This window comes from Puma concolor, chromosome E3, assembly GCF_028749965.1.
Source record: "Puma concolor isolate L17-30 chromosome E3, mPumCon1.1.hap2, whole genome shotgun sequence".
Taxonomy (NCBI): Eukaryota; Metazoa; Chordata; class Mammalia; order Carnivora; family Felidae; genus Puma; species Puma concolor.
In genome coordinates, this window is record NC_141682.1 from 9,601,362 (window position 1) to 9,629,361 (window position 28,000).

The 28,000-nt window shown below is 57.3% G+C and overlaps 1 protein-coding gene across 4 annotated transcripts in view; it reads right to left on the reverse strand.

The window, feature by feature from the left end:
- Positions 1-28,000, reverse strand: part of SRRM3 (serine/arginine repetitive matrix 3) — a 56,501-nt gene that overhangs the window by 9,131 nt on the left and 19,370 nt on the right. For 2 of the 4 annotated variants that reach the window (XM_086691842.1, XM_086691846.1), the window contains exons 2-11: positions 25,799-26,063; positions 19,116-19,217; positions 10,129-10,257; positions 9,948-10,028; positions 9,401-9,430; positions 8,906-8,968; positions 8,751-8,786; positions 6,893-6,943; positions 6,322-6,426; positions 5,791-5,968 (exon numbers count right to left, since the gene is read on the reverse strand). In XM_086691842.1, the coding sequence (XP_086547968.1) occupies positions 5,791-5,968; positions 6,322-6,426; positions 6,893-6,943; positions 8,751-8,786; positions 8,906-8,968; positions 9,401-9,430; positions 9,948-10,028; positions 10,129-10,257; positions 19,116-19,217; positions 25,799-26,031 (1,008 nt within the window). In that variant the 5' untranslated portion in view covers positions 26,032-26,063. Of the gene's footprint in view, positions 1-5,790; positions 5,969-6,321; positions 6,430-6,892; positions 6,944-8,750; positions 8,787-8,905; positions 8,969-9,400; positions 9,431-9,947; positions 10,029-10,128; positions 10,258-19,115; positions 19,218-25,798; positions 26,064-28,000 lie in introns of those variants that run through there. The other 2 variants (XM_086691843.1, XM_086691844.1) reach the window with 1 other exon arrangement.

Below are 28,000 nucleotides of genomic sequence, written 5' to 3' on the forward strand. Positions count from 1 at the left end.
GATTTCTCTCCCTGAACAACTTCCTGTCTGCCCTCCCAACACCACTCACAGCCGAGCAATATTCTGAGTGGGTGAGCTCCTCACAACCTGCCCCTGGGGTCAACATAGGGGAGGGGGGGGCAGGGGGGGCGGCGAGGAGGGTGAAGAGCCGGACTTTCTCTTTCCAGAGCTGAGGACGGAGGTCCGCTGATGCCTCACGAGGGCTGGGATGTCAAACTTCTGCAGCTACTCCCAGGTGGGACAGGAAACAGTTTAAAGAGCTGGGGTGGGCGGTGGGGTCCGAGGACCTACCCCCAACGTGGCTGGATTGGGCACTGGCCTGGGAGTCGCAAGTCTCAGGACCTAAGCTCGGTTCCGCTCCAACACCTCGGGGAACCCCGGCTGTCACTGACTGTCCTTTCCGAATCATTCTGCACATTAAACTCAAATTCAGAAGATGGAACGATGCTGGGAGCAGAGGGAGACCCTGTCTGAGCTGAGTAGTGGTCCAGGCAGGGGGGAGGGTGAGCTGAGAGTCCCCTTCGTCCCCCACATTGCCCCACTGAAACTTTACTAAGTAGGCCCTCTGAGTCCAGTGCCAGCTCACTGGGCCCCTGAAGTTCAACGACCATTACACCCAAAAGATGGAGCTGTGAGGTTCAGCCCTGGTGCCAGCTGCTGCCCCAGAGTCTGTAGGTCCTGCCTGAAAGCTCCAGCTGCCACCAGGGCAGGACCCTTGGGAGCCCAGCAGGCCCTGGAGGGTGGGGCAGGGCTCTTTCGTCAGGTTTGGCCTCAGCCAGAACTTCTTCCAGGATCTGGAGGCCAAGAGGCCAGCACACGCTCCTCCACCACTGCTTAGTGCCAAAATGGGCCCCGGGGGCTGGCAGGGGTGAGGGGTGGGGGGCTTAGCAGCTACTCCAGACAACAGAAATCAAATTGGCTCAACCGCAGCATACAGTTCAGGAGGAGAACACAAACTTGGAAATGCTAACCACACAGAAATGCATTCGGACAACAAAATGAGAAAGAGAGGGAGTGGGGGGACGGGGCTTGGAGGGGTGGGGGTGGAGGTGGGGTCGGAGAGGAAGAAGAAGGAGCAGGGAAGGTGGAAAGGAGGGGGAAAATGAACCAGAAAAGTTGTCGGGGAAAGTCAAGAAAACCAAACGACAAACCAGGAAACACAGCTTTCGTACGTAGCTCATTTGGAGAAAAAAATGCAAGTTACAAATGAGGAGTCACTAAAACAAAGAAAGAAAAGGGAAGGAGAGAAAACCAACCAGAGCGAGATCGAGAGAGAAAGAGAGAGAAAGAAAACCACATTCAAACCAAGCAGAGTGGCAGGGGGCTTATCTGGAGATGGGAGCGAGCGGGGCGGGGCGCACAGCGGGGCCGGGATACCTACCTTCTCAGTGGTCAGGGACAGGAATGCAATAATAAAAAAGAAAAGAAGATCTCCGCATTGGGAATGCAGAAGGTGGGGGGGGGGGGGGAAGACGGTGACTCTAAGCTGTGCTCCCCCTTGGGAACTGGCACCTGCATGTGCAGCCAGGGTGGCTTTCGGTCTAGTCCCAGGGGTGGGAGGGGGCTCCTGCCCAGCCATTTTGGTCTGCTTTTTTTGTTTGTTTTTTTCTTTTTGTGTTTAAACCCGCAGGCTCCAATAGCCAAGCTTTCCTTAACTCTTTAAACAACAGAAAACCTCCAGAGGGCATGCAGGAAGCAGCGGATGGAAGCAGAACCAGAGGGTGGGCTCAGGAGGGGCTGGCAGCAGGGGGAGAGAGGCCCATGTGGGGGGAGAGATGGAGAGAGAGACAGAGACAGAGAGATGCAGAGAGAGAGGGAAACAAAGGCAGAAGGAAACAGACAGGCAGGGAAATAGAGAGAGGCGGGCCCAGACAGAACAAAGAGAGAGAAGCTATTACAATGAGGCAGAGTGGACAGATGGGGTGAAGGGATCAGTGCATTTAAAAGGGAAGGCAACCACAGATTCAGTTTGGAGGCCTGAACCTGCCTCAGGTCAACTGCTTTCCCCCTCTGCTTAGGCGTCATTTTAGCAAAACCCATCCCTCCTGCCTTCTGGCTTCGGCCTGGGAGAAATGCCAAGATGCCGCTTCCTATTCTGACTGCCCCCCCCCTCCCAGCTGTGGTTACTGCTCTTTTCTGGGGGCAGGAGGGGGGCGCCGGGGTGGAGCAGGTGAGGCAGTCCCACGGACACCTCTTCTTGGGTCACCCTAGGCTGCCCATTTCGTGATGAAATTTGAGCCAGAGGCGGAGGCCAGAGAGAGCCTGGGGGCCTGGCTCAGGAACCTTCTCTGTCACCCTCACCAAATGGAGAGGCTTCCCTTGACACTTCCAATGCCAGGGACAGGTGGAGCCAAGGCAGGGGGCCCTCCTCCTAAGTCCTTAAACACCTCACACCTTTTCTGGCACTTGGGCTCAGCATCTTACTTCTCCATCGCCAAATCACGTGACCATGAGCAGCCCCCTTCCCTCTCTGCCTCACTATTTCTGTCCCCATACGTGTGTGAACTGTGAGGGCTTAGGGTTTCTGAGTCACTGAGGTGACAGTTTTATAGAATTGGGTTTGCTTAATGCTGGGCCCACCTATTCCCTGGTCTCTGTGTGGGTGGGCCCCAGTGCCTGGGAATTGAGAGCTGGGAGTGTGCCGTGGACATCTCAAGGGGTCCCCAGGGGGAAGGCAGGAGCTGAGACAACCAGCACCCACCTCCAAGCCCTCCTCCCCTTACTCAGGGCTCCCAGAGTGTGCTTTTCCACTGGCTACTCTCTCCACTGGCTGGTGGTCTCGAGGTGAGGGGGCTGGAGTCTCCTTTTGGATCTACCTCTAAAAAGCTGTGTGACCTTGAGCCGGTCACTTGACCTCTCTGAGCTCCTGGCAGTAAATAGCAGAACCCAGAAATCCCTTTGGGGGTTTAATCCTGGCCTGGGACGGGACAAGAGAGCTGTGGTGGGAGCCAGCACCCAGCTGGCCTTTGTCTCAAGATGAGGATTTTTGTCTTGCCTGGGAATGTCCGGCTCTGAAGCCCTCACCTGGGCTACAGGTGTGGACAGCTCCCTCCTCTAGGATCTGGGGCCTGGCACTGAAGGCCTTGTGCAGCCTGTCCCTGTCTCCCCCAGCCATCTTATACTAGAAGGAACTGGGGAGCCATAGGGTGCTCACTGCCCCTGGAGGTTCCTCCGGTGACCTGGGAAATATCTCTCTTCCTCCTGTCTCCCAGCTTCCCTCCAACGTTCCTTAGAGACAGGGACACGGAAGAATGGCCTGGCCGGGGGGCCACTTCTGTTCATTTAAAAGCTGAGGCATTTCCAGCACATGCCCTGGGGTTGAGGAGTTGATTGGCTGCCGCTGCAGATTTCGCAGGGGCTGCTGGCATGGGAGTCATTTTTTAAGAGTTATCTTCCCTTTTAAATTCTGGTTACAAAGGGAAAAAGGATAAGTGTAAAGACATATGTATATGGTCAGTGTTCACTTGAGATTCAGGACCCATCTCTGCATTAGGAGGAGAGGCTCCCACAGTAACACGCACAAAAGCAAAATTCTAGAGCAACATAGAAGATAGAAAAAAAGAAAAAAACAACCAGAGAGATAGTTTGCATTTCTGTACATTACCAAAGGAAAAAAAAAAAAGAAAGAAAATACAAACAAAAACAAAACAGGAAAAAGTTACATAAACTTCCCCACCCTCTTCCCTTGCCAACTGAACAGGAAAATGGAATCACAATATTACCACGGTTCAAATGGGAGGCTAAAAAAACAAGCAAAAACATAGACGGGGTTAAAAATGGTGAGCTTTTCTTTTTTTCCGTTTGTTCTCTCTCTTTTTTTTTTTTTTTTTTTTTTTAAGGTAGCGTCCAAGAATACCCCCACCCCCCAGTACTTGTCCCCAAAGACATTTTTGGTGACTGGCAAAGTCTCCACACACACACACCCCCCCCCGCCCCCATCTCACCTCCCTGGAAGGGTGCAGGTGAGAGGCCTGGATGTCCTGAGGTCCCAGATCTCGCAGGGCCCGAGGGAAGGGAGAGGATTTGGGGAACATGCTTTGTGAAAGGGGTAACAGAGTGCCGTCTCCCAGGAGGCTCCCGGAGCAATGTCAAAATGGAATCCCATTCTGGGAGGCAGTCAAGATTTGGGTGCGGCCGACAGGGCACCCTCCCCAAGGCTGGAGGCTACACCCTCTTCCCTGGTTGCTCTGTCCTGGGGTCTACTTCATTGCTGTGGCTATTTTGTCTGTACGTGTCCAGGGCTCTTGGTGGTCTACTGCTCAGGGAGGGGAGGGGACCAGAAATGGGATGGAGCTTCCTTTTGGCCCTGGCTTCGTTCTGTGCCTTTCCAGGAGGATGAGAAGCTCCCCTGAGAAGGTGTTTGGGGGCTCTGTGCCCATGGTGGTGGGGGGACAGGCACACTCTCTTCTGAGTTTGTCCACTGTCTCTGTCCTGGCTGCCTTCAGCTACCTTTGTGTGTCCTCTTCCACCCCCAGGACAGATCCAGGGACACTGGTGTGATCCTCCCTATGTGGCCCAGCCAGGCCCTTGGGAGCTCAGGAGCCTGGCACCCTGTCCAAGTGGGGCAGTCCCGAAACAGGTAACGTCCTTAAACAAAAATTAACCTTGACGCCAAGAGCCTTTTGTCTGCGGCCTTTGGCTTTCCTCACTAAGGCCTTGGCGGTGAGGGTGTTTGAGAAAATAAAGGGAGTGAAGGAAACAGCCAAAAATCAAAATGAAACTGACCAACACGGACATATTTGCTGCTGAGACCGGAGGTCTGGGGAGGGGCAGCCCCCACCCTCCCTGCTGGGAGGCAGCCTTAGGGTCTGGGGTGGGGGCACCTGCAGGCCTGTCCACCCCAAGTCCCCCTGCCCACCCAGTGCCCCTGCCAGTACTGCAGCCCCGTCTCCCTGAGATCAACGGATACAAGGGGATGTGGGGCTCCCCTGGGGCTTGGTAGAACGCCCCCTTCCCAGCCCAGCCTAGCCCCTCCACCTGGGAAAGGCCGAGAAGCCTGTCTGTTCTGCCAGCCCCTGCCATCGCCACAGCTGCTTGTGGGTCTCATGGAGTCCTGGCCCCTCTTGGAGGATGGGTGGGAACAGTTTTTGGGAGGTGTTGGTGTGGAGTCTCTGAGGGAGCAATGGGGACACTGGCAGGTGCTTTAGGAAGGTTGGAACACGGGGAACAAGGGCGCCTGCAGGTTTGAGACATCTGTCCACACGTGGGCAGCCAGTCCCTGGGGGAAAGGACACACTCTCCTTGGAAAAGGGACTTCAGAAATGCAGCTCGGTGGCCGCTTGGGGACAGAGAAAGGGGAGGGCTTCGAGGGAGAGGGAGGGGCCAGTGAAAGGGTTGAGGGAGGGAGGGCGCTTGGAGAGGGAGAGGGAGGCTCAGGGCCTAAGTGGTGCCCAGGGGAGACCCCGTCTCTGAATCCGGTTCCTGACTGCGACCCCTAGCATTGTCCATGCCCCTCCCACCCCAGTATGCCTGGAGAGAGGGAGGCAGGAGACCCCGGATTCTCCTCAGCTCTCTACCCAACTGGCTGGGAGTCCCAGTGGTCAACCCCCTCTGGCCATCAGTTTGCCAAGCTCAAGGGTGGCCCAAGCCTGCAGGCCCCCCTCGCCCTGACACTAGGGCCAGGTGGGCGCAACAACCAAGCATTCCAGGCCGCTCCCGAGCCGGGAGGGGGAAGCGGCGCCTCCCTCCCCCATTTACACACTCACCGCGCCCCGCCCGGCGGTGACACCCCACCCAGCGCGGCGCAGCCCGCACGGCGCGGGAACCCTCCGCAAAGCGAAGCGTACGTACATCTGGCGGGCTGTGCGCCGAGCCGGGGCGGCCCCCGTGCGCTCCGCTCCGCTGTCTGTTGCCGCCGTTCTGCTGGGGCGACCCCCACCCGCTGCCGCCGGACGGGGAAGGCGACCGGCTCCCGCTGGACCGCTGGCTGCCCGTCTTCCGCCCGTCATCTCGGTGCTTGGGGCTCAGCCTGGGGGGTGGGGCGTGGGGAGGGGACGTGGCGGGCAGCCGGCGTGGGACCGCCCCCTCTGCGAGCGGAACCGCTGCCCCTTCCCCTGCCTCTCACTTGCATTTAGAGAGCAAGGCCCTGGTCCACCTATTGCCTCGACTTCCAAGAGCCGCGGCCGGAAGCTCTTCCTCGCCCATTTGCAGGGGGGTGGGCACCTGCACCCTCCTGGTAGACTTCCACCCACCAACTGCTCTTCTGCCCACCAGTCTCTTCCCCAGCCCTTGGGAGGGTTCGATCTGCAACTCCCCACCCCCCAGCAGAGCTGAACCGAGCTGAACGTCCTCTGGAGCGTTTCGAAGGGGCCCAGGACCTACCTGCTGGGTGATCTGGAATCGCTGTAGTGGGAGGAGAGGGAGGGGCTCTGGGAGCTGCCGCTGCTGTGGCGACGGGGCCTCCGACCTGGGGACTCCGCGTGTGGCCTGGGAGAGAAACCAGCCAGTACCTAAGTTCCGCCTGACTGCCCCACGGGGGACCCCGCCCCCTATAGTACCCTACAGAAATAGCCTCTCTAGTCCATGGGGGTCATTTGTGGGAATTAGGAGAAAGCACCCTTTTCTCTAGACAGCCCGGACCCCCAAGACCTCACCGGCTCCTCAGCTGGTGTTCTTGTGACTAGGGGGTGAGGGACGCGGGGAGTAACAAAGACAGAGTTTGAAAGAACCCAGGACTGGGAGGCAAGAGGCCCCCCTTCCAGTTCTGGCTCTGCCACTGACACACAGGGGCTCTTGGCTTCCTCTCTGGGTCGGAATTTTTCCATCTGGGCAATGGGTACCAAACGAACTATCTCCAAGGGCCCAGTTCCGTGCTTCTAGAAGGCCAGGTTTGCCGGAGTGGGGGAAGAGTGGAGGGAGGCGGAGGAGCTAGAGAATGGTGACAGGTTCTCACCTCTTCCTCTCTTTGTTCTTCTCTTTCCTTTTGCTCTTGGGGCTTCGAGATCTGCAGAAAGCAGAGGCTGAGGGGACAGCTCGGCCTGAGCCCAGCAGGGGGTGTGCCTAGGTAGGGAGCTGAGGGAGCTGAGATTTGTTCCTGTCTGGGATCTGAGCCCCCCACCCCTACCCCAGCTGGTGTGGACTCGCTCATCCCACCTCACTGCTTTGGTTCCTTTTCACACAGCCAAGCCTCCTTCCTTCCTTCTCCCAGGATCACTGCCCATCTGGGCCGGAGTCTTGCTCCTCCTGGGGGTGCCATAAGCGATGTGTCCACCACCCCAGAAGGTTGACTTGTCCTTTCCTTCTGGAATTGGTCTCAGGACAGGCCCCTCTATGAGTCATGGTGGTGGGGGTGGCCCTTCCACACCTAATTTGTGTCCCCTGTTCCCAGGTCCCCTCAGATGGGGCTCTCTAGGGCAGAGCCCAGGCTTCCTGCCTCTCTGCCCCCTCAGAGAGTGGCCCAACTCTGGGCTAGCTCCCCGGGGGTTTAGGAAAGAAATGCTTTCCCTTGGGCATGATCTCCCTGCATTTGAGTCCTCTGGATTCTCATCAAGTGCTGTTCCCAAAGCTTTCCATCCCACCCAGTCCTGCCCCCTACAGTCCCATCCCATCTAGCTCCCTGGGCCAGGCCCCACAGTGTTCTCCTTCTACCTTTGACAAAAGGATTGAAAAGTTTCCTAGTAGGTGTCTAAGGTCTCACTGCACCCCTGATCCCTGTAGATCTCTTAGCCCCACTCTCCCTGATGCCACCAGATTTCCAGCTGGATGCTTCTAGTCCTGAACAGATGCCTCTTTCTGACCAAATATGAAGTGATGCTAAGAAAAAACTGGGATGTGTTTCTCACAGGAGCAGAGTGGGTGGGGGCAGGCCCAGGAGGCCAAAGATTTTAGTTCTAGAACCCATGTTGCTTGCTTTGGGCTTCAGTCTCCCCACCTGGAGCTGCTCTAGCCCTAGGTGGTCTCTAGGTCCTTCCCAGGACTCCTGGGAGCTGGCCAGAGGATCTGTGCAGATGGATGGTGACCACTAGGGGGCAGTAGGGGCCCATACTGGCCCCTGAGAAGTGGGGAAGAGAGGAAGGGAAGATGGGAAATTGGGGAAATTAGAGATTCAGGATTATTTATTTAGGCTCCTACCCCACCTGGCAAATGACCCTCGGCGAATTCCCACTGCAGGAATGAGACTGGGGATTCTGTCCCTCTTCAGGGCTGCTGGGAGGTCCTCTGGCCCTCATGCCCACCCTGGGGCTGGGACGGCCTTACATCTTCCTTCCCTCCATGCTGAGTTCTCTACTTTCCCCACTCCAGCCTCTGCCAGGGCTCTTGACTTTCACCTCCTCCCTCCCCTCCCCTAATCCATCCTGAACAATCTCTGTCCTGCTCAGAGCCCCATGCTGGCTCCCAGCCCCGCCTGGTTGGAGGCCAGCTCCTTGGCCTGTCAGTCAGGTCTTTTTGGGGGCTGGCACCTGTCCTCCAGACACAACTGCCAGCCACAGCCACAGCTCGCCCACCTGTCTCCCACCCACTGAGCTTTCCTTCTGTATGGATGCCCTTTCCCTGCAAATGTGGGGTCTTGAGCTTCTCCCTTCCTGACATCAAGGCTGACTCATGGGACCAGAAAGCTTTGCAAACAATTGGCCTTCCTTCTCGCCCCCCACCCCCAACTTTCCCTGCCTGCCTCCCGGAAGGAGTCCTGGAGGGAGGATGGAGCAAGGGAAGACCCTCACCAATCCCCTCCCATCACTGCTTCCCTTGGGCCTTGGTCCCCACGGGGTGGCACTAGCCTCTGTCCACATCCTTAGCAGGGCATCACTCACCTGTGTCGTCTCTTCTTCCGGGACCCAGAATCAGACCTGTAGGGCCACGAAAGGGTTCTCTTGAGCTTGTCTGGGGTGGCCTGGGGACACAGATCTGCACAGCCATGGTCCTGGGCCGACAGGAGTGAGAGGAGGCCCCAGGGGAGGGAAGGTACCTGTCTCTTCGGTGCTTCTTCACACTCTTCTTCTTCTTGCGCAGGGGTGAGGAGCTCCCACAGCTGCGGACACAGGGTGGGGTAGGTTCTAGTGAACTGGTGCCCGGGACGGGGAGGGGCAGCTGGAAATGCTGGGGAAACCTGGGTGTCTCGGGCATCTAGCTGAAGCCGGCTGCCCATTGTACAAAGCGAACCGAGGCCCTGAGGGCCAGCAAGGTCCCTAAGGTAGGTGATGGAGCTGCCCGTGTTGTCCCCTAGCCACCCTTCAGCCTCCTTGGCATTTTGAGTGAGGGCTGTTTCAAACCCAAATGTTAGAGGCTCCAATGGTGGGATTTCTGGCCTCCGTGGGCACAGCTGGCACATTGGCAGTGTCCAGGGCCTGATGTGGCAGGCCTCCTGCCTCTGGGGGATGGTCTTGGAGTCTTGCCCACCCACAGACATCCCCACTCCTGTCCCCCCCCCCCCACCCCGCCCCTGGTAACCAGTGATACTGACCTGCACTCAGAGTCCAGTCTCCTCTTTTTGCTGAGGGCCAGGGAGAGAAAAGGACAGACAGTTGGACAGAGTTAGTTGGGGCTCCAGAAGTCTGCAAGGGATAGGAGAGGGGGACACACAGATGGGGAGCCACAGATGTGACCCAGCTAAACCCCTCCTCCCCGGGCCACTCACACTTGTGGTGGTGAGTGCAGGACCGCCGGGGGAGCGAGAAGGGGGGACTGCGAGCGCGGGTCTAGCGGGTGGACCCAGGAGCCGGATCAGTGTGTCTAGTTCTGGGGTAGGTGAGTGCCAATAAGGGGGGGGGGGGGGGGCTGGGCGAAAGGGAGGGGCTCCGCGAGGGGGAGGAGCCTGGTGAGGGGGCGGGCCCTTCGTTGCCCCCCCCACCCCCTGCACAGTGAGGGGGCGGGAATCTGTAAGGGCAAAGGGTCGCGGCGAGGCGCGGGGCTCACAAATGCAACTTTGGGTCTCCTGCCCGCAGAAGGGTGCGCACCTGGGGGACCCCACCGTGCCCCTCCCGCCCCCTCCGGCCGGGCGGCGCTCTCACCGGCTTCTCCGGTGGCCGCCTTTCTTTTTCTTCTTCTTCTTGGGAGGGGGCGACGCCGAGCTGCTGGACCAGTGCTTGGTCCTGGGTGAGAGGGGGTGGGGGGTTGGGGGTGGGCGGTGAGGGAGGAGAGGAGGCTCTGGCCCCCTTCCCCCCGCCCCTCCCCGCCGCGGCGGGCGCTGACCTGTACCCCCGGTGCCCGCGGTAGCAGGCGGCCGGGCAGTCGCAGTCCACCGGGCCGTCGTCCTCGTCCAAGGGCGCGTACTCCAGGCCCGGCTCCGCGCCCTCGAGCAGCCGCGGGGTCTCCGCCACGCTGCCGGCGACAGGGACGCTCACCACCCGCGCCCCAGGGCCGGGCCTTCCGCCTGCCCCTTTCTCAGCGCGGCGCCCCGAGGCCTGGTCCTTCCGCAAGGTCTGCGGGGTGCGGCCCCGACCCCTAGAAGGTCAGTCGGGGATCTGGGCGACCCAAAGAGCCGCCTCCCTTGCAGACACCCGGCCTCAGCCGGGCCCTCCCGCCACTTCGGCCCCTTCTTTGGTCTCACCTCTCAGTGAGCCCCCTCCCCTCGCCGAGCCCCTCACTCCCATTCATAGTGCTCCTCTGCCCTCCCCAGCCCCCCTTTCCCGCACAGAGCCCCTTTCACCGATCCCTGTGCCCCTGAGCCCCACTGTCCTACCCCTACCCGCCTGCCCCTCGCTCAGCCCACTCCCCGTCCGCAGCCCCCCTTCCTCTCGTGAGCCCCGCTCTCCCCACCCTCCTAGCTCCCTAACCCCGCTCGCCGGCCTGGTCCCCACCCCCCTCCCCGCCGAGCGCCTCCCTCCCCGCCCCCATCCGGTCCCCCCGCCCCGGCCGCGGCTCTGAAATATTCATGGCCTCTCCTCGCCCTCCTCTCCGCAGCCTCCCGAGGCCCGGCTGCTCTTCTCCCGCTGCCGCTGCCGGGCTGTCATCAATCACCGCCCGGTGGCAGCGGCGCGGGCCCCGCCACTCCGCCGCCTCCGCGGCTCCCCATCTATCTTGCAGAGCCCTCCCCTGCGCTCAGCAGGGACCGCAGCGTCCCGTCCCTGCTCCCGGCTCTGGAGCCCACAGCCGTCTTCCGCCACAGATGTTCGCTCCCTGCGGGCGCTTCGCCGAGGGATGCTCTCTTCCTAAAGGCAGCGGGGCTTGCGGCTGGAGCATGAGCTTTGAAGCCGCAGGCGTGGCCTCATCGTGCACTGGCCCTGAGTCCCTGTGTGACTTGGTACCTGTCATCCCCCCTCTCTGAGCCCCTTCTCCGAGAGGAGCGTGATAACTGTCACAGGGCCGCTGGGGGATTCTCTGGGGGAAACAGTACTGTGCAACTTCTTCTTTGAGCCCAGAAGCGACCCTCCAAAGCCCAGCTTCAGGGTAATGGCTTCAAGGTGGTGGCTTCCCCACTTTCCGTTCTTTGTTTCTGGCTCAGACAGTGCCCTTCCCAGATGGAGGCTCAGCCCTGCTTCAGGTACCACTACCCTCACTCCTGGGTGCTGTTCGCCAGGCTCACTCTTTCCCTGCCCGGAGCAAGGCAGGCCAGCACTGGGGGTGGCAGAGCATTAAGGACATGACACGAGCTTTGGATTCACACAGACAGGTCTCAATCCAGGCATGACCATGCTCACTGAGTCCCCAGGCCTTTATCTCCACAAGCCCGAAAAGAATATCCCAGCTGAGGAGAGGATTAAGTGAGATTCGCTCTATGAAGCTCCTGACATGAGCGACAGGCCTGGCCCCAGACGGTCGTCCCACACATGGTTGCCACTGTTAGAGGGACCCCTGTCAGACACTAACGCACCCTCACCTTCTCCCCACAGCTACAAGGTGAAAGAATTTCCAGGAGCAAATCTCTAGTAGAGCACCCACTAATCTGTTCTTTGAAGAACTGGTTTTGTAGGGCACCTGGGTGGCTCAGTTGGTTAAGCGTCTGACTTCAGCTCAGGTCATGATCCACAGCTCGTGAGTTCGAGCCCCACGTCAGGCTCTGTGCTGACAGCTCAGAGCCTGGAGCCTGCTTAGGATCCTGTGTCTCCCTCTCTCTCTGCCCCTCCCCTGCTCACACTCTGTTTCTCTCTCTCTCAAAAATAAAACAAAAAACTAAAAAAAAAAAAAATAATAATAATAAAGAACTGATCTTGTATAAAAAATAAAAGAATTGGGGAGCCTGGGTGGTTCAGTAGGTTAAGTGTTTTGACTTAGTTTTGGCTCAGGTCATGATCTCACAGTTTGTGAGTTCGAGCCCTGCATTGGGCTTTGCACTGACAGCGAGGGGCCTGCTTGGGATTCTCTCTCTCTCTCTCTCTCTCTCTCTCTCTGCCCCTCCTCTGCTCGTTCTCTCTCTCCCTATCTTAAAATAAACTTAAAAAAACAAAAACCAAAAAAGAATGTAACCCAAATCTGACAGTGTTAGCTAGCCTGGAGGCCAGTATTAAGAATGCTGTTTGGTTCCTAAACCCCGACCTGGCCCGGGGCAACCCTGAAGTCGCACGGGTAGTGTGGGAGGTTTCTCTGGGGCGACGGAGGTGGGGGGGGGGGCTTCACGTCATTCCCCCTGCACCCCACAGAGCCAAACATCCCCATACCCCTCCATTCAGACCTCTCTGCTCTTCCCCACATTCCTCTTCCTGAAGCCAGTGGCCTCCTTCCTGTTCCTGAAATCTCCAGCTCTTCGGCCTGTCCCGTGCGCCAACCCCCCCCCCCACTGTCCCCTACCCTGACGGTGTCACCCCCACACAGCCCTCAGCCGCACAAATGCCTGACACATAAACACGGTCTTTGGCAAAACTTAAGGGCACCTCAAACACTGTGGGTGAGCCGATGGCAGGAGGGAGCTCCGGAGTCTATCCTGACGAAAATGTGATAAAGGTTATTTACAAAATAAAACAGCTCCATCTGGGCACTGCCCTGGGCAGGGATCCTTTTTTGTCTGTAACATCCGAACTCCTCCTTCCCCACACTGTGCCCTCCTGCTCTGCCGGCTGCACCCCTACAGACATCTTTCTTCCTCTGTCCTGGGGACAGAGCTTCTGTATTCTCCCTCCCTGGGGACTTCTCAGCTGGCCTTTCTCAGTCTGTGGTCCCTTCCGAGAGATTTACTTGGGCTCTCGGCTGCTGGGAGCATTGAAGGTACAAGCACAGGGCATCGAGTAGTGGGCTCAGGGAGGGGCACAGGTCTCAGAACCTTCTGGTTCCAGAACCTCTGTGTCCTGCAGGTTCCAGGGGTATAAAAGGGCGTAGGCTGACGCTTCTCTTGCTGACTTTGTGCAGCTGATATCAGCACATCTGTTTTTCAGGATCTCCCAAGGCTAGAACCCTGTGTTCTCCTAGCCTGCCTTTGCTGGATGATAATATCACCAACAATAATGTTCTCTAATGTTTCAATTGTCCACAAATCCCAATCAGAGTCACTACCTGATTTAGAGAAATTGTACCTCCCCATTTTACAGAGGAGAAAACTGAGGCCCAGAGAAGGAAAGGAACATCCCCTTTGGTTTTGGAACTTTTGACTAAAGGATACAAGTTCACTTATGCAATTGGCTTTGAGAATTCATGTGCAAACAGGACAGGCCTTGACTTCACTGGCCAGCCCCTGCTGCCGATGTTAGCTCAGCCCTGGCCTCTACTTTATAGACACAGTTGTGGGTGTATGCACGGAGTTCTGGATATGCATGGAGTTCTAGATTTGTGTAGCACTTCCTCCTCTTTTTAAAACATTTTTTTAAAAGTTTATTCATTTTTGAGAGAGAGAGACAGAGTGTGAGCAGGGGAGGGGCAGAGAGAGAGGGAGACACAGAATCTGAAGCAGGCTCCAGGCTCTGAGCTGTCAGCACAGAGCCTGACGTGGGGCTCAAACTCACAAACCTCGAGATCATGACTTGAGCTGAAGTCAGACGCTGAACCAACTGAGCCACCCAGCTACCCCCTTGCTCTTTTTTTTTTTTTTTTAGGTTTATTTATTTATTTTGAGAGAGAGAGCATGCACACACCTGTACGTGAGCAGGAGAGGGACAGAGAGAGGGAGAGAGAATCCCAAGCAGGCTCTTCACTGTCAACACAGAGCCCCATGTGGGGCTCGAACTCACAAAATGTGAGATCATGACCTGAGCCAAAATCAAGAGTCTGATGCTTAATCAGCTGAGCCACCCAGGTGCCCCTAGTACTTCCTGCCTTTAAATTCGAGTTTGTCATCTAGTTGACTCCTCACCACATCTGTGGAATAGGTGCGGGAGGCGTTACTCCCCTGTGATACAATGAGCCCAGCCCCCACAGAGCTGAGCAAAGCCAGCCAAACAGTCTGGGTCTAGTGACGAGAGACCAAGAACGAACGGACCAAGGGTCCTCACCGCACAGGACATGTGTTGGACCGGCCGCCACGGCCAAGGCTCTGACATGAGTAAAGACTGCCTGTCACACGCTCTTCCTCATGCCAGCAGCTTCTCTCATTAACGGGTTCTGTTTCCCATTAGCCAAGAGCATAATGGCCAATCAACAGATGAATGAGTCCAGACAGAGGAGGGGAGGATTCCAGGCAAAGGGTCTGCTTTCCCAGCTCATTCACTCAGCCGGCATGCCAGGTCTGCCTGGGGCCTGGGACAGGGACAGCGGTGGCAGGAACAGGGATGAGCAGGATGGCAGGACAGGTGGCGGGAACAGGGATGAGTCAGGCCTGAGGCCCCTCCCCTTGCTCCACACAGTGCATGGGGGCGTATTGTCAGGCACGATTCTAAGCACTGTGTCTGTATTTATCTCATTTAATCATTTAATGCTCAAACCGCTCTGTGACATAGGTACCATCATGAAAATTCCCATCTTATAGATAAAACCATGAGGCACAGAGATGTCACACTATGCAGCAAACCGGATGCACAGGAAAAAAAAAAGACTGGAATTTGCTCACTGTGTTAGGGAGTAGCTTATGAATATTGTTTTCCAGAAACCCTCTCTCCCGAGCATTTTTTTTTAATATTACATAACTAGGAAAACAATTATTCTTAAAGCTTGTCTATTAGAGCGAGGGAAAAAACAAAATAGAACTGAGAGCAACCACGAGAAGTAAGAAAGCATTGTGTGGATTCCAAAGAGGAAAACGGTTTACTTTTATCCCGGGAATGTTGGTGGAGTGGTTTTTAGAGGCAGCCCTGAATGATGGGGTGAATTAGAGCCAGTGCAGAGGGGCCCAGGGTGTTCCAGACCGAGGGCCCAGGGTGAGCAAAGGCATGGACCTGGGAACAGCAGGAGGGAGCTGGGAACTGCAGGTCGGGCTGGCTGCTGCCTGAGGCTGGGAGCGGGGAACCGGGCTGGGTTGAGAGTGTGGAGACCCTTCAGTAGGAGGCCAGGGCGTCCAGGGCTGCATGGATGGTGGGGAACCACAGAGGGTTTCAGGGGTAAGATAGGCTCCCAACATCAATCAGTTTGCAAGGACAAAGGTGTGTCCTCTCTCAATGTCTCTGGGACCTGACTCCTGTCTGTCATCTGGCTTCCAGATTACCATGCCAGCTGCCCCACGGTTCTCCCCGCCTGTCACCCTTCTGATTCCTCTTTCCAAGAAGAAAGTCCCCAAACACCTGTCTGACCACATCACACCTCCCCCAAACCTTCCACCGGCTGCCACCATCTATGGAATCCAGTCCAGGTACTGCAGCAATATGGTGTCCTGGCGGTCTGTCTCAAGAGACGGTCACTCAAACTGGTAGATTAATTTAAGATCACTGGGAGTGATCCTGCCCCTTTAAGACCCTTTTCCTGAAGGGGAGGTACCATAGGCTCTTACAGTCCATGGAGGGTTAAAATCAGATATCCCTCCTCTCTTCCTCCTGAGAGGTGACATTCTACTGGCTCTGGCATTGTCACCTCCCTCTAAGAGGGCACTGGATTTCTCCATGTCTCAAAATCCAGTCCATGAGGGGGTTGGGGTATCGGGGTCAGGAAGCCAGAGGCATGAGCACAGAGATTGCCGAGTGGTCCCTTTTATAAGTAAAGAAGTAAAGGCCCAGAGAAGTCAAGGACGTGCCCAAGTCACACAGCCGGGGTGTGGTCGAGCTGGGATCCAGGGCCCGGGGGGTTAACATGGAGCTTGGAGGTTGGGACAGGTGACGTGTCTGACACCAGAGCCCACACTCTCCCTCCACTACCCCAGACTCCGAGCTAGGAAGCGAAGATCCACGGTCTGATGCCAGGTCCACAGGAAGGCACACGACCCATCGGTCACCAGCTCCCTGTCACCTCTCTGCCTTGGGCCTCGGGCTCCTCCCAGCCTGCGAGTTATTATCCAGGCCACCATCAGCCTCCTTAGCTTGCCTCAGTCACCGTTTGGAGTGCTATTTTCACATCGTTTTGGCTCCCGGAGCTAGAAGAAACCTTCCGGCCCCACCCCTTTTCCCACGTAGAGGAGGAAACCCAGGCTTTGGGGAAAATCGGGCAAGTGTTCTAGGTACCAGAGAGAGAGCAGCAAACAAAACCGATAAAGATCAGTCTTCTGATAGCATCTTTTAACACGCTAGCTAGCGGAATCCCAGGACCCAGCCTAGTCTACACTCTTCTCTGCCTCCAAAGCAGGAGTGCTCCCTGATCATCGAGTCTTCCAGACACTGCCTCTTCCAAGGGACCCTTCCTGACTGACCACCCCAGCCTGTCGCTCTCTCTTCCTCTACTGAGCACACACAAGGGCTTCGTGGTTCAAGCGGCCCTGGTGTTTCTTGTCAGGGGTTGCTGGTGATTCCTGGTTTCAGGTTTCAGGTTTGTGTTGCCACGGGGGGGGGGGGGGGGGGGGGCAGGGGGCCCCCCCCTTCCCCTCCTCTCCTCCCTGCTCCTAGCACGGGGAAGGGGGGGGGGACACCCAGCACAGACCCTCAAGGACATTTCTTCTGATGATGGACACGCTGGTGAATTTCCCAGTGCATCCTGGTTCTTACAGGGGAAGATATGATCAAGACCCCTGGCAAAGACTTGAGAGCACCCCCTGACAGGAGGCATCTCAGCAGGGGAACAGGTGAGATCCCTCCCTCCTGGGGAGAAGAGGGAAGGCAGAGGGAAGGGCCCAACATCCGGGAGGAGGGCAGGGGCAAAGGGAGACAGAGAGAGTCACCAGGGGAGGCAGGAGGAAACACAGAAGCCAGGGGAAAAGTAGGCTTCCAGAAGGGGAAGCACAGTGGTAGCCCCGACTAGAGAGAGGCCAGGCCTGCCGAGAAGCACGGGCCACCGGAAGTAGGACTCTGGAGGCCTTGGTGTCAGCAGGTCCCAGGGATTGGGGCGGAAGCCGACCACGGCTGCGTGGCCTAAGGAAGTAGGGGCAACACGTGCCTCATGGTCTACAGAAATTCGATTGAAAAAGGAGAGAAAAACATGGGACAGTGGCCAGAGGAGGAAGCAGAGCTGAGGAAGGACGGGGAATTCAATTAAAAGGAAGGAGCCTGGGAGGCACCTGGGTGGCTCAGTCAGTTAAGTGTCCAGCTTTGTTTGGCTCAGGTCATGATCTCGTGGTTTGTGCGTTCAAGGCCCACATTAGGCTCTCTGCTATCAGTATGGAGCCCGCTTCAGATCCTCTCTCCCCTTCTCTCTGCCCCTCCCCTGCTCACGAGCGGGCGGGTGCATGTGCGCTCTCTCTCTCTCAAAAATAAATAAACATTAAAATAAAAAAGAAAGGAAGGAAGGAAGGAGCCTGGGAGAGGGGAGAAGGGCCAGGGAAAGTGGCAGGAGAGTCCACACAGGCCTCTGTCCCTTGCACCGTGTAGAGGAGGGTGATTTTCCAGAAAAGCACTGGGGTGATTTGAGGGGGCACGAGTGGGAAAGCCAGGACCTCCGAGTCTGGAGGTGGTGCGGGCAGCAGCAGGAGGATCCGGCTCTCAGGAGCTTTAGGAAGGGAAGAGAGGTGCTGTCCTGCTCTTGGTGGGGGTGGGGGGCAGGGGGCTGGATGGGCATCACTGAAGGGAGGGCACGGGAGTGGCTGAGGGTGCTGTGAGTTGAGGGCGGCTGCAGAGAGGGAGGTGGTGATTAGCGCCACCTTATCGCCTGGCTCCCCCAGATCACCCGTGAGCCCCTCGCAAGCCTCCACTGCCCTGTGTTTGCTCCTCTCCATACCTGAACCAGAGAGGTGAGGTTTAGGTGGGGTACGGCGGGACTCCCCCACCCCCGGAGCCCCCAGCCATCCAGAAGGACAAAGAAAGGGCTTCCCCGCTGCCCACCCAGGTTGGCTACTCCTGCGATGCTGTTTGTCTTTAAGACATTGGCGACAGGAGGGGCGCCTGAGTGGTTCAGTCGGTTAAGCTTCCGACTTTGGCTCAGGTCATGATCTCAAGGCTTGTGAGTTCAAGCCCCGAGTTGGGCTCTGTGCTGACCCACTGGGAGCCTGGAGGCTGCTTTGGGTTCTGTGTCTCCCGCTCTCTCTGCCCCTCCCCCACTTGTGCTCTGTCTCTCTGTCCTCAACAGGAGAATCTCTCAGAACATGCTGCTCTCTTTTTGTTTGGGGTGTAAGCAAAAGTGACAGGGGTTTAGGGGCCTTGGCAAAATGCCTGCTCCTCAAATTAGTCCCCCCCCCCCCAGAAGAAATGCCAGGAGTATTTACCTTGGCTGCTCTAGAAGCCTCTGTCCCGCCCAGAGCCAGAACCAGGTAGGGCTCTGAGGCTCAGTGAGGGGAGGGGAAGGCCCATTGAGTGGATTCCATGAAGCCCCCTCAGTGCGCACTGCCTGCCAGGCATGGGGCGCGGTCAGCCATCCAGTGGGGCCGGGACTGGCGCAGGGACAGGCTGCCCTCACACTCCTACAGCAGCCTGCTGCACTTTTGTGTGGCATTCTTGTCCCCAGTTTCTCTAACCCCAGATAAATCTGCCTCCCCATAGCTCCCCTGTTGGATGCCAAGCCCACGGCCCATGGCACACTGGTGTTCCTCCTGTCCTGTGAGGGGCGCAAGATGTGACCCCTGCAGAGCCCTTGCTCTCTTTACCTGATGGTTCTTTGGCCACGCTGGCAATGGCATTCGGTGTGTCGGTTCCCACTTTCCAGAACACGTGCTTACTCCGGGGCCCATTTTACAGGTGGTAATAACTGGGGAAGTGGGGCTAGCCTGGGGCCACACTGTCAGCCAGCGGCCACGCTGGGGTCAGAATGTTTTTGAAGTTTCCTGATCACCCTCCCTCCCCCACCCCTACCCCCAAGCAGTGAGCACTCACATGTGGCCCCCAGGCCGGTCCTCCCTGGTCAGCATTCCCTCCTTCTCCATCAGCATCTGCCGGAAAGTCCTGACCTTCTGTCGGGTCTCCTCCTCCGAGTACCTGCAGGGGCACAGGGAGGGTGAGGGCTGCCCTCTTGGCTTTCTTTCCCTCCCCACCCCCCCATCCCCCCCCATCACAAGTGCACCTTCCAGCTTGCAAAGACCTGTCTGAGGTCACACGACCAAGCAAGGCTCTCAGCCCTGGGGAAGCTCAAGGCTTTTTGCGCCAAACCAGACAATCAACCAACTAAACAAACAAGCAACGACCAGCCAAACAAACAAATGGACCAAAAAAAGGGAAGAGTTGTCCGGGAGGTGGGGGAAGGGGGGGAGACTGTGGGGAGGAAGCTGTGCCCTTCCTCCTGGTCCCCCCCACTCCCAGGGCAGGTCACCCTCCCATGTCCAGGCCGCAGTCACTCTCTGGAGACGTTTTAAGGGAGAAGTGAAGGTCCGGGACTTTTCCGCTTTCCTGATCCTTACAATAGCCTTGGGAAGTCCTCAACTCATCCCAACCTCTGCAAGAGCGAGGCTGCAAGCGGCTTGTCCCAGATCCCAGTACCAGATCCATTGCTTCTCTGTTTTGGGGGGGGAGGTGGGTGAAGGCTGGTCTTTTTTTTTTTTTTTTTTTAATGTTTATTTATTTTTGCAGAGGGAGAGAGAGAGAGAGAGAGAGAGAGAGAGAGCAGGGGAGGGGCAGAGAGAAGGGGAGACACAGAATCTGACGCAGGCTCCAGGCTCTGAGCGGTCAGCACAGAGCCCGATGCCGGGCTTGAACCCACAAACTGTGAGATCATGACCTGAGCCGAAGTCGGACACTTAACCGACTGAACCACCCGGGAGCCCCAAGTCTGGTCTTGAATGGAGTCCCCCAACTTCTCTATTCCCTTCCCCCCCCCCCCCAAGCCTGGGTTCAGGCTAAGGACCAAAGTCCAGAATTATCACCCTTGCTCCCACCCTGGGGTCAGTCATCATCCCCTGTCACTGCATCCCTGTGACAGCCTCTTGGCTCCTCTGGCATTTCCCCCTCCAGCCTGTGTCCATGCTGCCCCGGGGCAGGGTGTGGGGGCCTTCGCTCGCTCAGCGCTCAGCCCCGTGCCCTGTGCCTGGCGCACAGCAGACATCGCGTCTGTTGCCGGATGAATCTTGGCCTCCTAATCCCCTCACCCTCCCATCTCTGGCTGCAGGTCATTGTCCTGGATGGAAAACATGGTGGCAAAATAGGACCGGGGTCCCGTCTTGTCTCTGTCCTTCACTCACCATCCACTCTGTCCTCACAGCAGACCCAGGCCTCTGCGCTCAGTTTGTCCATGAAAATGGCACGTTGTTGCCTCTCAGGGACCCCATCTCTGTCCTCCCCTCTCTTCTCCTACCCTCCTTCCCTCCCCTTCTCCAACAAGCATTTGGGATTGGCCCAGCCTTTTTGGAGAGCAATCTGGCAATTCCTTTCAAAAGCCAGAAGGAATGAGCACATCTTTTGCCTCACAAAATTAACTTCCTGGTTTAGCCAGTGGAAATAATCATGGCCAAGCACAAAGACGTGACTCATGGGCTGTTTACCGCAGGACAGATACCCCCAACCAGGTTAGGTTGTGTTTCCATAGCAACCTGTGCCTCCAGGTCCCAGCAGGTAGCTCCTGTGTTGTTATCTGTTGACCGACTCCTCTGTATCCTGCACTGGCTTGGGGGTTCCTGAGGGCAGAGACCTTGTCTGTCTGGATTGCCATTGTGTCCCAGCATCTGGCACCTTGCCTGCCACATGTGGCCTCCAAATTGCTTTGACAAATGAGTGACTGGTGACGGAGAGGCATCGAACAGTTCGAAGGTTGGATGTTCGTTTTGGACACTTGACTCTGGTGGCTGCGTGGCTAGAGGCGGGGGATCTGGAGGCAGGGAGGCCGGCACTGGCTACTGCAGGGCTTTGTGTGGGAGACCGTGAAGTCAGAGCTGGGCAGTGGGCGTGGGGAGTGGGCGGGAGGACCCAGGGGAAGAAGTGGACAGCAAGGCATCCGGGATGCAGGGTGGCTGGGACCTGGGGACCCCCTGCCGACTGGCTCATGCTCATCAATGTCCACCTCTGTCCCTGTTAGGCTCAGACTCGGGCATTTGGCTGCAGGTGCCTTGGCCTTGTTTGCTGGGCAGTGCAGAGCCCTTGGTCGGCTGGGCTGTCCTGGTGCCCGGGAAGAAGGGGTGGTGGCCCCTTTTCTGAGCAGTGCAGGCACATGGGAACTGCTTCCTTCTCGCCTTCTCCTCAGGGGACCAGCTTGTCATTGGCACCAACATTGAGACAGGCAGCAGAGGCCCTTCCACGCTGCCCAGACCCTGACTCGTGGATCTCTGGGTGGGAGAGACAGGCCGGCTGTCTCAGGCCATGGGGCCCTGGACCTGGTGGGGCTGGGGAGATGGCCCAAGAGCGAGGCTGGGCCGCATCCTCAGTTGAGTGGGATGGGCTTCAGGCCAGGGCCCAAGTTCCCCAGACTCCTGGAGTCTATGGAGCATAGGGGGCCGGGAGGTAGGAGCAGGACTCAGGGTTCGCTAAGACCTGGAGCAGGACATGTGCAGGAATTTAGGGCCCATCCCAGAGCAGGCAGGTCTGAGGCAAGTTGACGAACTTCAGCGCAGGCCATTGGGAGGCCAGGAGTGCTGGATTGAATCGACTTGGAGGCTTAGGGAGGACCCCTCTATGCCCCAGAGCATCTTGCTAGGAGAAGGTGGGGACCCAGGGATGACCGTCTGGTTACTGGGCAAAGAGGTGTCAGGTACAACCTCTGCCTTCAAGTCTCCTGTTCCCTCGTATCTCTTGAGGTCAGCCCTCAGCTGAGGCCACGTTGGACAGTGATTAAGGGAAGAGGTCTGAGAACCAGGCGGTCCTGTGTTTGAGTCCTGGCACCCTCCATTTTCTAGCTCTGTGACCTTGACCTCTACATCTGTGAAAAGGGACAGTGACTTGTCTTTCAAGGCTGTCACAAGGATTAAGGGAAATGATGCTTACAAAGCACTCTGCGCAGTGCGTGGCACATAATAGCTGCCCAATAAATAGTAGTGACCAAGGACCCTTTGTCCCAGAGCAGGAGGGACTGAGGGTCTAGCTGTCCCAGGCTCCCTGCCTTCTTCCACCCTACACCCCTGCCAGGTCAGCAGTGTCCCAGGTCAGGAATCACCTCCGGTCCATCTCCCTGTTCTCCCAGAGGCAAAGGCCGAGGTAGGGAGGCTGCTACCCCGTCCTTGTGAAGGTGGCAGTGCCTGCCATGCAGAGGCCTGGCAGCCGTGCCAAAGCCAGACTGGAAGTCGAAGGCTTGGCCAGGGGACTGGGGACAGGGACAGCAATTACACCTGTCTCAGTGCCCCAGCCGCCTGGCTCAGGCAATCTGGCTCCCTTGTCTCGCCTCCACTCTATGGGCCACGAGGGAACGATGTGCCAAATTTGTCGTTGCTTCCTGGACCGCCCTCCGAGGCTGGGGCAGGGTGAGGGGACACTGCATTAAATTTTTTTTTAATGTATTTATTTTGAGAGAGAGAGAGAGAGAGAGAGCACACAAGCGACGGAGGGCCAGAGAGAAAGAGACAAAATCCCAAGCAGGCTCTGCACCATCAGCGCAAAGCCCGATGCGGGGCCTGAACTCCCAAACTGTGAGATCCTGACCTGAGGTGAAATAAAGAGCTAGACGCTTAACCAACTGACTGTGTCACGCAGGTGCCCCAGAATACTGCATTTTAAAAGAGGTCCTCAGAGTTGAAAATGTTTCATTCTGCCAGTCTCCACCCAGACTGGGATGCTCCTACGTAATCACTTCCTGGGTCCCTGGGTCACTAATTTGTTCTTGACTCCAGCTCGGAGAGGGTGGGCGGTCTTCCTCTTCCCATTTGACGGATTTGGAAACAGAACAGGGAGAAGGGAGGCTCCAAGCTCCAAGCCCCAGAGCATGGCTCTGCCCGCCTCCGGGGCAGAGGAAGGGGCACAGGTTGGGGCTGGGGTGGGAACAGCACATCACACAGGCGAGGGACTCTGTCCCTGGCCCCATGGTGATTGCAGGCTGCGTGAAGGTGATTCCAATGCAGCATCAATCACCAGTGAATTAGCCATCCATCCGTCAATATTAAGGAAGGGATTGCTTTTTAATGGGGCCAAAGAATGTGTGTTCCTGTGACTAGTGGGAATATCTGTCAAATGCCTGAGAACCTGGTAAATAGACTCGAATGAACCCGTGTTTGTAGAAATGGATATTAATGACCGGATTTTGTAACAGAGCAAGGGTCCCCAGTGTTTGTGGAGCACCTTCTGGGGACTGGCTGGAGGTGGGAGAGCCCTGTACATCTTCAGCCCACAGGACGTAGAACAACTCCCAGTAGCCATAGCTTGCTCAGTTCTGGATTGTTGGGTTCCGGAGTGGCTGTGCCCTCCAGTGACCAGGCTGCCGCTAGGGGTTTGGGGGCGGGGGGAGGGGCACTGGTGACTTGAGAGCTAGCTTTACAGGAGACTCCAGGCTAAAGACCATCTGGAGTGAGGGCTTGGGCAGGTCACGATCTTGCGGTCCGTGAGTTCGAGCCCCGCGTCGGGCTCTGGGCTGATGGCTCAGAACCTGGAGCCTGTTTCCGATTCTGTGTCTCCCTCTCTCTCTGCCCCTCTCCCGTTCATGCTCTGTCTCTCTCTGTCCCAAAAATAAATAAACGTTGGAGTGAGGGCTTGGGTAGGGTAAGGGGTCCTGACTGGAGACCTAGTGGGTGCGTCCCAGAGAGGCACGGTCCTTGATGCCAGGGGACCAACACTGAGGTCATGGTCAAATGACCTCTGCCTGACCATCCCCTCTGTGTGAGGCTGCCCTCATCCTGCGATGACCTTCTTGTGTGCCGTGAGGGTCTGGGGGCTCCTGGAGGAGAGGGAGATTCAGCCAGGGGAGGAGGCTTGGGGAGGAGCCCCATGAGAGGGGTGCCTTAGGGATTCCCTGGGAGGATGGGGCTCTTCAAGGGGGAGAGAGGGGGCTCAGGAAGGAGGTGGGGCTGTGGGAGGGGGAGGGGACAGTTTCCAAGAATGCAGCGCAGAAGGCTGGCCCTCTTCTGGCCCAGGCGCCCCTCCTGTTCCCTCAACTCGCCCACCTGCCTGTCAACCCTTCACTGCCCAAGTCGCCCCAACTTATTGGGATTTGCAGGTTGAAATAAGGTCCGTGGGCTCTCCTCTTCCCACCCCTACTTGACCCTGCCCCTGGGGATCTCATTTCCTCTGTCCACATCCACGGCTCATCAAACCTGGTTTCATTGCCAGCTGGAAGCCTCCTTTCCGTCTGCCTTCAGCTGCTTTCCATCCATTTATCCCTCTCGGCAGGGACCCCCCCACCCCCACCTGGTCCCCAGCTGGAGATGAACACCAAGTCTCTGTGTCTCAGGGGCCCTGCCTGGCAGCCTCCCTGAGGACCCTGGATCTGGGCCCAGCCTTGGCTCTGCCTGCAGCCAGGGACTGTCTCTGTCTGAGCTTCAGTGTCTTCCTGGGCTCTACAGTGATGGTGAACCATGTCTTGGCTGCCTCTTGGGGAGCCCAGAGGCCTGGACGGACAAAGGCGAGGCTTAGAAGCACTTCTGTACACAGGCTGTCTGTCCCAGTGTGGCTCCGGGCCCCAGTGCACTGGGCATTTCCAACTTGTCAGCTCCCCAACAGTGCCAGTCTGATGGGCGGGCCCTGCTCCTCACTTTGACTCCCTCAACAGCCAGCCCAATAGTTTCAAAATCCTCAGGGTAGATACAAAATGGAAACTCAAGACTACCTGCTTTCCTTAGAGCTGCACAAATGGGAATGGCTTTGTTCTGTTTCTTTGCCTCCAGCCCCATGTGTCAGGCCTGTCCTGTCTCCACTGGACTTTTGAGGAAAGTCCCTAAAAAGAGCCTTACTGACTGATCGATGCACAAGCCCTGGCGAACCCCTACATCCTTCAAGGCCCATTCGAATGTCTCCTCTCAGAATCTCTCCTCTGAGCTCCTGAAGTGCTTGGTCCTCTCCTGTCCTGTCCTTTAACCACGATTCCAATCCGTTTTATGCTGGAGTTGGCTCTAAACATGGTTGTCTCTCTTCTCAGTCGGGGAGGGAGTGAGGGGCAGTCTTTGAGGAAGTGACCCTGATCCAGCTCCAACATTGTGCAGCACGGTGGCTGGCGCACTTGTGTGTCCCCGTGACTGGGTCTGAACTGGACAGGTAACACTGAAGCTTCTGGGTGTGGCTGCTGGCTGGGGTTCCTCTGCTGAAACCACAGGTAGCCTTGTACTAAAAAAAGCCCATCGTCCCCTCTTGCCTGGCTGCAGCACCCACCTTGGCACAGTCCAGGAAGCTCAGTAGAGTTGTTTTAGAGAAGGGGAAACTGAGACCTTGAGTTGGTTAGCATAGGTGTTTGCATGCTTCTCTCCCCCCCGGACTGGATGTTTCTGGAAGACATGGACTGTGTGTCTCCTTGGCTTCTGTGAATCTGAGCCTAGTTCAGAGCTTGACGTAGAGCAGGCGGCCAAGACGGTTGATAAATGAATACAAGAAGGCAAGTTCTGGCCTTGCAGTGGCTCCACCTGGACTGGCTCCGAGTGCGGCCCCTCCCAGCCTGACTGCAGTCCGAGCCTCGCCCGGCCCCGCCCCGCCCCGTGACCCGCCCCGCCCCGTGGCCCGCTCACCCTTGCTCCTCCATCATCTCCTGCAGCTCCATGCACTTGAGCTCCACGCGCCGCTTGCGCTCGTGGTCCAGGATCTCGCGATGCGCGCGCTTTACCAGGCCCGGCTCCGCGGCGCGCAGCTCCTCCTCGGCCCGCGGCCAGGTCCCCGAGGAGGCCCCCGGCTGAGGGAAGCCGTTCGCCGCGTCCGGTGGGGACGGCATGCCAGCCGCCCCGTTGTTCACGGTGGAGGACATGGCGGCTGGCCCCGGAGCCGCTGGCCTCGGCCCTGCGAGACAGACACAGACACCGGGCGGGATGGTCACTTCTCGGCCACCTGCTAAGCTCCTCTCCGCGCGGGTTAATCCTGGAGATTTAAAGGCCCACTCATGGCTCTAATCCGCTCCCCCTCAAGCTGCAGAGGGGGGCGGACGTCAGGTTAGCACCTTCGGGTCACGCCTCAGGGCATGAGGGGAGATTGGACCCCAGGCTTTCCCATCTGTAAAGTGGGTTCATGCAGGTTGGACTAGATGGCCTCTAAGGGCCCTGTGCTTGGAATAATCCTCTCCAGGGAGGGACCTAGCAACCGCTTAGGGCAACCCTCTCTCCCTTGTACCAGTTCCTGGGCCTGAATTCTAGCCTCTGCTTGCAACTCCCTTGTGGTTGTAGGCAACCACATTGGTCTCTGGGAAAACGTGTTAGGTTGTTGTTGTTTTTTAAGTTTGGTTACTTGCTTGCTTGCTTATTTATTTGTTTGTTTGTTTATTTAAGTAATCTCTACACCCATCGTGGGGCTCGAACTCACAGCCCTGAGATCAAGACTCACATGCTCTTCACACAGAGCCAGCCAGGTGCCCCAGGTAAAATTTGTTTGTTTTATTTTTGTTTTTCCCTTCAGCCTCAGTTGAACCCCCCACCTCCTCCCCCCAAACACCCATTGTCCTGCTGGCCCATGCGGTCACGTGTGTCCCCAGCTCCCAGGGCAGCCCTGCGGAGATAGGAAGATGAAGTCAACTGCATTCCCACCACAGATGCAGGTTGCAGTTGATCTGGCCAACTTTTCCAAAGCCAGCCTTCCAGTGGTGGGCCACATCCAGACTGAAGCCCCACAGGTCTGTCCCCTCCTTTGTTCTGGAAACACTGCTTCTGAAGATACAACCAAATTGGCACTGACATTAGCTTTCCAGACAGCCACATCCTCCTTCAGGCTCAGGGCGAGGTGGGCGTCAGCATGTCTTGAAAGGTAAGACTCCACACTAGGCTCAAAGTAGAGTAGGCATACACACACGTGCAAGCACACGCACGCACACACGCGCACACACACACCAAGGACCTATCTTGACAGAGGGGAGGCACCTCCTGAGCTATTTCCATTTCCTTTCTCCTAGGCTCCAGCTAGTTGCTAAGCAACAGGGAGGCCTTCTTCCCAGCGAGTGGGATGGGAGAGAGGGAAGGGGTGGAGGGAGGTGGGAAGAAGGGATTGGGCATGTCTGGACATCCTGGACGGGGCCTTTCCTGCAACACAACCTCCCAACACACATTCCCCTCATGGGCCTCAGAGTGATGGGGTGGGAGGTGTTCAGAGCCACAAAACCTGGAAGGTAGAGAAGGGGACAGAGTGACAGACAGGGATGATGAGGTGGCGATGAGAACATAAGCTCATGTGTCCATCCCCCTAAATCCCAAGTCCCTGGGTTCTAGGCCAGGCTCCTCACTCCTTGCTGTGTGACCCTGAGGATGTCACTGACCCTTTCCGAGCCTCTGGTCCCTACCTGTGCCTGGGAGCATCATCCAGATTTTTCAGGAGAGGAAGGCTTTTGGGACTTTACAGACCAAACCTGTTCTTCTAACCTCTCTCTCCATCCCTAAGCCCTGCCAGCTTCCTGCCTCTGTCCTAGCCCAGCCCTGCACCCCAGCTCCACCGGGGCCTCTCCTGGGGTCACCCACAAGCATCCCACACTCATCAAGCCCCACACAGAGCTCTGGGAGCCCTGTTCTCCACCTGCCTTGGCCATAGTGCTTGGCCCATGGGTGACCCTTCTGGCTGTTGGTCACCTGTGCCAGGAACACATGTGGAGCTTGGAGACCCTTGCTGCCCCGGCCCATCACAGCTCACCTGTCAGCAAGTTTGGTCCCCCATCCCTTCTTGGTATCACTTCCATTTATCCACTCGCTCCCCTCCTGTTGCCACCAAAATCCAAGACCCTCACTCTGATCTGCTGCTCC